We start from the raw sequence: 11,696 nt of genomic DNA on the forward strand, positions 1-11,696 counted from the left end.
CAGACTGCCCTGGTGTATTAGTTCCTTACAGCAGACTTTGCCCAGGTGTATTAGTTCCTTACAGCAGACTGCACTGGTGTATTAGTTCCTTACAGCAGACTTTGCCCAGGTGTATTAGTTCCTTACAGCAGACTTTGCCCAGGTGTATTAGTTCCTTACAGCAGACTGCCCTGGTGTATTAGTTCCTTACAACAGACTGCCCAGGTGTATTAGTTCCTTACAACAGACTGCCCTGGTGTATTAGTTTCTTACAACAGACTGCCCTGGTGTATTAGTTCCTTACAGCAGACTTTGCCCAGGTGTATTAGTTCCTTACAGCAGACTGCACTGGTGTATTAGTTCCTTACAGCAGACTGCACTGGTGTATTAGTTCCTTACAGCAGACTGCCCTGGTGTATTAGTTTCTTACAACAGACTGCCCTGGTGTATTAGTTCCTTACAGCAGACTTTGCCCAGGTGTATTAGTTCCTTACAGCAGACTGCACTGGTGTATTAGTTCCTTACAGCAGACTGCCCTGGTGTATTAGTTTCTTACAACAGACTGCCCTGGTGTATTAGTTCCTTACAGCAGACTTTGCCCAGGTGTATTAGTTCCTTACAGCAGACTGCACTGGTGTATTAGTTCCTTACAGCAGACTGCCCTGGTGTATTAGTTTCTTACAACAAACTGCCCTGGTGTATTAGTTCCTTACAGCAGACTGCCCTGGTGTATTAGTTCCTTACAGCAGACTTTGCCCTGGTGTATTAGTTTATTACAGCAGACTTTGCCCAGGTGTATTAGTTCCTTACAGCAGACTGCCCTGGTGTATTAGTTCCTTACAGCAGACTTTGCCCTGGTGTATTAGTTTATTACAGCAGACTTTGCCCAGGTGTATTAGTTCCTTACAGCAGACTGCCCTGGTGTATTAGTTCCTTACAGCAGACTTTGCCCAGGTGTATTAGTTCCTTACAGCAGACTGCCCTGGTGTATTAGTTCCTTACAGCAGACTTTGCCCAGGTGTATTAGTTCCTTACAGCAGACTTTGCCCAGGTGTATTAGTTCCTTACAGCAGACTGCACTGGTGTATTAGTTCCTTACAGCAGACTGCACTGGTGTATTAGTTCCTTACAGCAGACTGCCCTGGTGTATTAGTTTCTTACAACAGACTGCCCTGGTGTATTAGTTCCTTACAGCAGACTTTGCCCAGGTGTATTAGTTCCTTACAGCAGACTGCACTGGTGTATTAGTTCCTTACAGCAGACTGCCCTGGTGTATTAGTTTCTTACAACAGACTGCCCTGGTGTATTAGTTCCTTACAGCAGACTTTGCCCAGGTGTATTAGTTCCTTACAGCAGACTGCCCTGGTGTATTAGTTCCTTACAGCAGACTGCACTGGTGTATTAGTTCCTTACAGCAGACTGCCCTGGTGTATTAGTTCCTTACAACAGACTGCCCTGGTGTATTAGTTTCTTACAGCAGACTGCCCTGGTGTATTAGTTCCTTACAGCAGACTTTGCCCAGGTGTATTAGTTCCTTACAGCAGACTGCACTGGTGTATTAGTTCCTTACAGCAGACTGCACTGGTGTATTAGTTCCTTACAGCAGACTGCCCTGGTGTATTAGTTTCTTACAACAGACTGCCCTGGTGTATTAGTTCCTTACAGCAGACTTTGCCCAGGTGTATTAGTTCCTTACAGCAGACTGCACTGGTGTATTAGTTCCTTACAGCAGACTGCCCTGGTGTATTAGTTTCTTACAACAGACTGCCCTGGTGTATTAGTTCCTTACAGCAGACTTTGCCCAGGTGTATTAGTTCCTTACAGCAGACTGCCCTGGTGTATTAGTTCCTTACAGCAGACTGCACTGGTGTATTAGTTCCTTACAGCAGACTGCCCTGGTGTATTAGTTCCTTACAACAGACTGCCCTGGTGTATTAGTTCCTTACAACAGACTGCCCTGGTGTATTAGTTCCTTACAGCAGACTTTGCCCAGGTGTATTAGTTCCTTACAGCAGACTGCCCTGGTGTATTAGTTCCTTACAGCAGACTGCCCTGGTGTATAAGTTCCTTACAACAGACTGCCCTGGTGTATTAGTTCCTTACAACAGACTGCCGAGGTGTATTAGTTCCTTACAGCAGACATCCCTGGTGTATTAGTTTCTTACAGCAGACTGCCCTGGTGTATTAGTTCCTTACAGCAGACATCCCTGGTGTATTAGTTCCTTACAGCAGACTTTGCCCAGATGTATTAGTTCCTTGCAGCAGACTGCCTTGGTGTATTAGTTCCTTACAGCAGACTTTGCCCAGGTGTATTAGTTCCTTATAGCAGACTGCCCTGGTGTATTAGTTCCTTACAGCAGACTGCCTTGGTGTATTAGTTCCTTACAGCAGACTGCCGAGGTGTATTAGTTCCTTACAGCAGACTGCCCTGGTGTATTAGTTCCTTACAGCAGACTTTGCCCTGGTGTATTAGTTTATTACAGCAGACTTTGCCCAGGTGTATTAGTTCCTTACAGCAGACTTTGTCCAGGTGTATTAGTTCCTTACAGCAGACTTTGTCCAGGTGTATTAGTTCCTTATAGCAGACTGCCCTGGTGTATTAGTTCCTTACAGCAGACTTTGTCCAGGTGTATTAGTTCCTTATAGCAGACTGCCCTGGCGTATGAGTTCCTTACAGCAGACTGCCCTGGTGTATTAGTTCCTTACAGCAGACTGCCCTGGTGTATTGGTTGCTTACAGCAGACTGCCCTGGTGTATTGGTTCCTTACAGCAGACTGCCCTGGTGTATTAGTTCCTTACAACAGACTGCCCTGGTGTATTAGTTCCTTACAGCAGACATTGTCCAGGTGTATTAGTGTCTTATAGCAGACTGCCCTGGTGTATTAGTTCCTTACAGCAGACTGCCCTGGTGTATTGGTTCCTTACAGCAGACTGCCCTGGTGTATTGGTTCCTTACAGCAGACTGCCCTGGTGTATTAGTTCCTTACAGCAGACTGCCCTGGTGTATTAGTTCCTTACAGCAGACTGCCCTGGTGTATTAGTTCCTTACAACAGACTGCCCAGGTGTATTAGTTCCTTACAACAGACTGCCCAGGTGTATTAGTTCCTTACAGCAGACTGCCCTGGTGTATTAGTTCCTTACAGCAGACTGCCCTGGTGTATTAGTTCCTTACAGCAGACTGCCCTGGTGTATTAGTTCCTTACAGCAGAATGCCCTGGTGTATTAGTTCCTTACAGCAGACTGCCCTGGTGTATTAGTTCCTTACAGCAGACTGCCCTGGTGTATTAGTTCCTTGCAGCAGACTTTGCCCAGGTGTATTAGTTCCTTACAGCAGACTGCCCTGGTGTATTAGTTCCTTACAGCAGACTTTGCCCTGGTGTATTAGTTTATTACAGCAGACTTTGCCCAGGTGTATTAGTTCCTTACAGCAGACTGCCCTGGTGTATTAGTTCCTTACAGCAGACTTTGCCCTGGTGTATTAGTTCCTTACAGCAGACTGCCCTGGTGTATTAGTTCCTTACAGCAGACTGCCCTGGTGTATTAGTTCCTTACAGCAGAATGCCCTGGTGTATTAGTTCCTTACAGCAGACTGCCCTGGTGTATTAGTTCCTTACAGCAGACTGCCCTGGTGTATTAGTTCCTTGCAGCAGACTTTGCCCAGGTGTATTAGTTCCTTACAGCAGACTGCCCTGGTGTATTAGTTCCTTACAGCAGACTTTGCCCTGGTGTATTAGTTTATTACAGCAGACTTTGCCCAGGTGTATTAGTTCCTTACAGCAGACTGCCCTGGTGTATTAGTTCCTTACAGCAGACTTTGCCCTGGTGTATTAGTTCCTTACAGCAGACTGCCCTGGTGTATGAGTTCCTTACAGCAGACTTTGCCCAGGTGTATTAGTTCCTTACAGCAGACTGCCCTGGTGTATGAGTTCCTTACAGCAGACTGCCCTGGTGTATTAGTTCCTTACAGCAGACTGCCCTGGTGTATTAGTTCCTTACAGCAGACTGCCCTGGTGTATGAGTTCCTTACAGCAGACTTTGCCCAGGTGTATTAGTTCCTTACAGCAGACTGCCCTGGTGTATTAGTTCCTTACAGCAGACTGCCCTGGTGTATTAGTTCTCGGAATGTTTTCAAATAAATAGTACACAGAACATTTGGAAAGATAGATTACATATTCAAACTGATTCCTTCCTGTAGTGTAGGTTTTTCGTCTCGGAATTTACCACAGCAAAAATTTACAGGACAGACGGACAGGCCAAAGAATTCGATAATGAATTCATCTTCGCTGCATCTTTTGCTTTCTGCCATGATAATTGATATATGCCTAGTATGAGTATACTCTATGGCATTGTCTGGAGGAGGTAGTCATTCTGTTAGGAGGAAATCAATCTGTATACTTTATCGTTATGTCATTTTATGTTATACAACTGTTAACCCTTAAGAAATGTTGTTTTTTTTTTTGTTTTTTTTTTAATTATTTAAATAGTTTCCTTAGCTCTGTATTCGATTCGTGTATTATTGCATTTTTATTTAATATAGTTTAATTTAAATATCTAATACTTTTCGTAAATAATATGATCAGTCTGTTAGTCTTTTTCGTTTTTTCTTGTTTGTTTTATAGATTAATACAGTTTTTTTTTCGCTTTTAAAGTAATTAGAGTGATCGGTAGTCAATGAAACTCGACAAAATTCTATCATAAATAACAGAACTACACTATTACTAATAAGAACGAACAATAAAAAAAAAGATTTTTTTTTATTTAAGTTAACTTCGACATAAAACATGAACTACAAATTAAATGTGACCTAAGGTATTGAACATGTACACGGGGATACCAGAATTTAAAATTATGCACATGGCCCGTAAAGTAAACAAAGTGGTGTTCTTTGTCTGACGACCTAACACAAGATCGTATCGGTACAGTGTTTATTTACCGTTCAACAATACCACACAATCTCTGAAAATAAAACCATGTTTCCACAGTTGTGACGGGGATATTACCCTCTATAGACATCTGTTTAACTTCTTTCTCAGACGGGTACGGAAAATGTTTATTTTTGAAGTACCAATTCTTCATCAATTGTAGAGCATTCCAATTCACATCGTTGTTAGGATTTTGGAGTTTGTTCAGCTTCTTTTCCATGCAAGAGATAAGTTCCAGTCTATCATTGTTATAGTATTCATTCAGTTTGCCTTGTTTAGAAATTGGAGCTGTCGACACTGAATCGATCTTAGTACTCTCAATCAAAACTGTTTGTTTTGTATATGCTTCCATCAACGCTCGAACTTGACAGGGAAATTGTTCGACCATTTTATCAAATCTATCTTCAAGTTGTTTAGCCCGTTTGATTACATTGTCATATGAAGGATGACAAACGATGCTGAAAACTGGATTAGCACAAGACATGTCAGTCATGTTAAAATTGCGCTGATTCGACTGAAGGAAGAAATTTAAAAGCAGGAAATATAAGGTGGTGTGGGAAACCATACACTATCTTCGATATCTTTTGACATCCGATCATCTACTTTGAAGATATATTAATGGTTGCTTTGACATGTCAACCCTCACTGGCGCCATTTACTTACAACAAAGTGTATTTACAGTTCCATTTTCAAAACATATAATACGTGTCATATCGTACTCTGTAATAGTTAAAACAACATATCTATATGGAATGTTCCCAAAATGTCTAATCCCAGAATATTTTAATAATTAGATATATCTGACAACATTGACAAAGGGGAAATTGGTATGCAAACAAATAATAAAGTTTTGAATTGAACTAAAGAATAAAAACACATGGCAGTATTGTTTGTGTTTTCTATAATTCATAGCTTTTAATTAATAGAGAAAAGAACATTAATTTAATAATTCACTCAACATGAAATGAATCAACTTGTATCAGTAAGGTCTTTATAACTTCATGAGTTACTCAAATACTCTAATATTAATTTTATATATATGTGTCATTAAAATAATTAAAAAAAAAACTTTGATTTATATTAGTTCACGTTGAAAATTTACCTTTAGATATTTTGGGAATTTTTTGTGATTAGACGCTCTGGAAATTAAAAGTCTAATTAGGTAAAATTGACCTTTAGACATTCTGGGATCAGACATTTTGGGTTACAACTATCTATACTATACTGTTGCTGGAAATCACTTATTGTTTGATGTGAAGAGATGTTGTTTCAACACAAATTCTTTCTTAAGTGTAAGTGTTTGTAAGAATCAGGCAAAATGGGAAAAATCAGAAACATGCAGGTGAAAACCCCACCGGTCTGACAATGTAATACCACTCAAGGATACTTTCTCTATTTGAAAAGACCATCATTTGATCTCTGCGTCACTGGTTTTGGTCCTAAATTTTTCAATAGAATGTTAGAAAAATGAGATTTTTGACATAGCTATCTGCCCTTGAAATGTTCATTTTCAGTGCATTTCATTGAAATTGTAACTCAATGGGCCAGCTGGATATGGAAAATCTTGTCTGTTTTCCTTGATTCTGATAGTGAATATAGTCAAATTAAACTATCAAAATGGTGTTTTTTTTTTATACCATGTTTCACCCACTGCCCGATTCTTACAGAGACTGACAGTCATACTTAATGATTAAAATTTTCGATTTAATACAATAATGTATCGAGGTATCAAAGTATACATTGTACATTGTCATTATTGTTGTTTACTTTGATGACTTCATTTATTTGAATCAAAGGAAGTAAAATTTCAAGCCAAACTAATAAAATAAACAAGATACCAGAAAAGTTTGCTTTTTATTGAGTATGTTTGTTTGTTTGTGTGTTTTTTTTGTCAAATCAAGAAATACAGTTATTTCATGTAGATAGATAGATAGTTTTTTAAGTGCAGTTTGGCATATATAAACATAACATCACATTCATACATAGTCATGTACCTACGGGAGCCCATTAGTGCAAGGTGTTCACTTATTTTTAAGTCGTTATAAGGACTTAGCATCTCGTTTAAACGACATAACTAACTTGTTTAAACGACTTAGTATGCATTAAATAGAAGTTTCACTGTTATAGTAAGATAGAGTATAAATTAAACTTGAACAAAATTTTAAAAAGAATAAACTAAGTGAAGTTATTAAAATGATTTAAATTTAAAACAACATAACTTTAGACAAACTTTAAAAAGAATGAAGAATAAATAATTCGATAATAATATCTCACATATATCATTTTATGTCTTTTACATGCATGTAACTCAAATAAAAATATATTTCACACAACTTTCATCATTGATATGCAAGCAGACATCCTATAGATGAACATAGGATATATATCAAGAATTAGAATTACGCCATCTGTAATGTGCATCTAGTTTTATTACGATAGAAGTTAAATAAAATAGTATTATGATATTTTATTATACATTCAAGTTCTTGTTCTAGTCAGAATATAACAAAAAGTTTTAGATAAGTTATTAGTCTTAATATCTATCACCAAAAGGAAAAGTTGAAAATCAGAGTTATCTTTCTTGCATTAAAAAACTTTTGGTGAGATGATGAAAATAAACTCGTGGCAGATTTGAAAAGGAATAAATAATAAATAATTGTATTCACTTTACTCAAAGAAGTATTTCCAATGTATCGCATTATATCTATTACAAACTTATAATTCAAATAAAAATAAATTTCACACTACTTGCAAGCATACACCTTATAAATGAACATATACAACAGTGGAATTTAAAAAAATGCAATTCACGAGTTAAAATTTCGCTATTTGTAATGTCTGAGAGTAATATATCCAATGTGTCACTTTATAGATTCAAACAAAAATAAAATTAAGATATTAAGTTGAATTTTACATTTAAAAATATAGTTCTGAGTAAATTGAAGTAATTATTCAACTAAGAACACAATGTTTAGTGGAATGACACAGTTACAAAATGTACAATCAAAGGTTATAAAACAATAATGTCGTATATTTATAGATATAAGGACTGTTTATACAAGACTGGATCGCTTGTTAAAAGCGGAGATATTAAGGTAGTTTGCTACATCACAGGCTACGTCTGGCGTTGTAAACAGTATTTTAAATAGTTAATCCATGTCACGTTCATCTCAATGAATGCCAAGTCTGTCTTCAATGATATTTATCATTGCATGTCTCTCCGTGCGGTAGGTTGAACATAGTAGAAGAAAGTGCACATCATCCTCGACTTTTCCATTTGAGCATGTCTTGCAGAGTCTTTCTTGTAGGGGATTTGTTGCGATATCTTCTTGTCTCTATTTCGATTGGGAAAGCTCCACCCCTAAGTTTTGAGATGGTGGAACGTTGTTTTAATGAAATATTTTTGCCAAGGATTTGTTCCTGTGAAAACTCATCTTTTAGCTTAATGTATGTCCTAAATTTTGGCATGGCAACCACGTCGGTTTTCCATTTCTTTGAACATATCCCTAGAAATTTTTCCTTTGTATTGTTTAGAAAGGCTTTTTCATTTACGACAAGAGTGCTACTTTCCACATAGTATTCTGACATGTCACATTTATAGAGAATTACCTTCATCTCAGATGCCCAGCTGTTTTCGTGGCAATTCTGTTTGTCCCATGAAAAGATCTTTTTCGGAACTCTACTCTCAGGCATTTTGATAACTCTCAACCATAATCGTACCATGTTCAATTGACGTCTGAGTTGCGTATCCAATCAGCCAGTTTCTCCAGAAAGATATGGAAGTGGTGCAATTTTACCAACTGATAGAAAAGTTCTTATTGCCCTAAATTGTACTTTGTAAAGTCATAGTTTTTGTACCCCCATACTTCTGACGCATAATCTGTAACTGGCATTACAGTATTGAAATAAAGTTTCTCAAAGACAGGATAACTGAGACCTTTTGGGCTGAAGTGTTTTGCTATAATTGCACCTAGCGCTCTGCTTCCAGCTTCATGTAAAACCTTAACTCCTTTTACAGAGTCTCCTGTTTCAGACACTTCAAAGCCAAGATATCGGTATGACTAATAGAGTTTGATATTTTGCACTCCGAGTTTGAATATTTTGTCAGTAGCACTTACAACAGGTTTTCTACAATGCATTATTTTGGTCTTTTCAGGATTCATTCTCAGTCGCCATAAGGTAGATCAATTTTTAAGTGTGTCCAGCATATTTTGTAACCCATCTTCTGCTTCTGCAATAAGTATAATATCATTTGCATACATTAAAATGCTCAGTTGTTCATCAGAATTTATTTTCATTCCAAGTTTCAGAGTCATGATATCAAGCGCGAGATCTATAATAAAAATAGCAAATAGGAAAGGTGCAAACCTATCGTCTTGCCCCACTCCACTCTACTGAGAACCAGTCGGTTGCGATATAATCTATTTTCACACAGCTGTTAAGGTGTTTGTATATGCACTTTATGACTGTAAATTTTCCCCGTGACACCAATATTCAGAAGTTTGGCAAAAAGAAGGACATGGTTGACAGAGTCAAATGCCCTTGCAAAAATCAGCTTAGAAAAGAAATGTAGGCCGTTATTTGTTTTTTCTTCTCGCAAGACTGTATATAAAGTGTAGATATGATCAACACATGAGCGTAGCTTTCTAAAGCCGTTCTGTTTTTCCCATATAAGTTCGTTACTGTCCAAAAACTCAGTTATTCTTGTACATAGTATGCTGTTAAATATCTTTGTCACACTAGATATGAGACTTATAGATCTATAACTAAGGGAATCCCGATAGTCCTTTCTTTTTTTCAGAATTGAGTGTATGACGCTAAGGTCACACATACTAGGAAGAGTTCCACTTTCGAAGCACTTCTGAAATAGTTTCAGTATAAATTCCTTTATTCTTTCACACTTCAAGATTTCATTATCTATACCTGAATCTTTGTTTGCTTTTGCTGATTTAAGAGCCCTGTTAAGTTCCTCTATACTTATTTCTGTATTTAATACTAAACCAGTTTAATTAATTTGATTTTGTGTCATGTTACCATCAGTCTCTGTTGTCATGTTCTCCATTTCATCCTCCCAGTCTCTGTTGTCATGGTCTCCATTTCATCCTCCCAGTCTCTGTTGTCATGTTCTCCATTTCATCCTCCCAGTCTTTTAGGAGCTTACGAATATTTTTAAAGAAAGCATCACTAGCTTTGTTTAGTTATATTTTGTCGTTGAATAATTCTGGGAAATCATCTTTCAATTTGATTAGTACAATTTCATATTCATATGAAGTTAGTTAACCCATTCTCCTATTTTACACAATCTATAGCTTGCTTTTCAGTTTTTGGGCCCTATTTATTTATCTCCTCCCAGAATTTCTTGGGATTTTCTGTTTTAAGTTGTGTAATGTAGTCTATATGATCAGCTTTATATTGTCTTTCTACTTGTCTTATATTAGAGTGGGATTCTAAAGTAAATTGAATTAATTCCATATTGTCAATAAAATTCATGTCGATAATATTCCATAAGCACATTTCTATTACTTTAATGATGTTCATGTTTTGATTCGCCAAATTCTAACTACTTGATGTCAATAAACAATTTCCTTCGAAAGCTTGATCAACTGATACACTGCAGAGCCACACATGGCTATACTGATACACTGCAGAGCCACACATGGCTATACTGATACACTGCGGAGCCACACATGGCTGTACTGCCCACTTTCTCTTTTGTTTTAAATGTTTTAAAGTAAATATCTGTTAATGTGTCTTTGAAATACTAACAAGAAATATTCAGGTAAATTGACCATGGGATTACCTTGGTGCCTCAAGATTATTTGATATTGAAGTCAACCACAGCTTTGTGTTTAGATGTATAAGCTTCATCAACCCAACAATTTATTGTAGAAGTCTCAATTTTTTAATTAACATATGATGATGATGGTGACGGGATGCTACCGTACACATGTCTACTGAACCCACGTGACTGGACCCTATGATAATAAAGTCAAAATTGTCTTAGCAGAGCATATAATAGACTTATTATCCGCATTTAAAAAGTAGGTTGAGACCAATGGTCCATACACAAGAATAAAAACAAATATGATATTTAAGTCCACAGAGCAACTGGGTTGAGTGCCCCAGGTTTTGGAATGGGGTACCCCTGGCGTGTTACATGCTGGGGTTGTCAGGCTATAAAACGGAAAACCTGACCACAAACCATAGTGGTGCACCGTGTTGGGAAAGATGCCACGTTCCTCGCACGTTAAAGAACCCTACTGTGGTATTCTCCCGGAGTAGGAACCATAGGGTTCCGCCACAGGAGGCTAAATGGCCCGACCCTACCCACATCTCCCTATTTCCAGTGGCAATCAAAATTTCTCGACCCCATTATCCTTGTGTCCCATCCCATTTTTCATTTCATCATTTCATGTTCATTTTATCATCCACTTCATGTTCATCGTCTGAATATAGCTGAAATATTGCTGCTCGGACGTTAAACCCCAACAATCAATCAATCAATCAATTGAACGATAAAACGACCTCAAACAAACAAAACACGCAAAAATATCCAAGAAAAAAAATGAATAAATACATAAAGTACTCCACATGAAATAAAAATCTAAGTCAAATCGAGAGCATCTCTTTGAATATTTTTTGAGTCGTTGAATACCACGCATGTATTTTAAAATTTATGAAGCCACTCCGATCTTGGTGAGTTATAGATTAAATAAGCAACAAATCTGATTGAAAAAAAAAGAAAAACACTCAACTATATACAAATTCACGTTACCTCTTTAAATGAAACTTTT

At 37.4% G+C, this 11,696-nt stretch overlaps 1 protein-coding gene and 1 pseudogene across 1 annotated transcript; both read right to left on the reverse strand.

Annotated features, from left to right (window-relative positions):
- Positions 1-4,909: 4,909 nt before the first annotated feature.
- On the reverse strand, positions 4,910-5,395 carry LOC148618791 (uncharacterized). Its single transcript, XM_088576873.1, has one exon. It carries the CDS (start codon positions 5,393-5,395, stop codon positions 4,910-4,912), a length of 486 nt encoding a protein of 161 aa, XP_088432999.1.
- Positions 5,396-7,629: 2,234 nt separating this feature from the next.
- Positions 7,630-10,447, reverse strand: LOC148618792 (uncharacterized; annotated as a pseudogene).
- Between the last annotated feature and the right edge of the window lie 1,249 nt (positions 10,448-11,696).

This window comes from Perna viridis, chromosome 4 (assembly GCF_037379345.1).
Source record: "Perna viridis isolate PV_CMFRI_1.1 ecotype Kerala chromosome 4, ASM3737934v1, whole genome shotgun sequence".
In the NCBI taxonomy this organism is placed as follows: domain Eukaryota; kingdom Metazoa; phylum Mollusca; class Bivalvia; order Mytilida; family Mytilidae; genus Perna; species Perna viridis.

What these genes read in the sequence shown, in the direction of transcription:
- LOC148618791 (XM_088576873.1), bottom strand. Translation starts at nt 5,395, where the DNA reads ATGACTGACATGTCTTGTGCTAATCCAGTTTTCAGCATCGTTTGTCAT.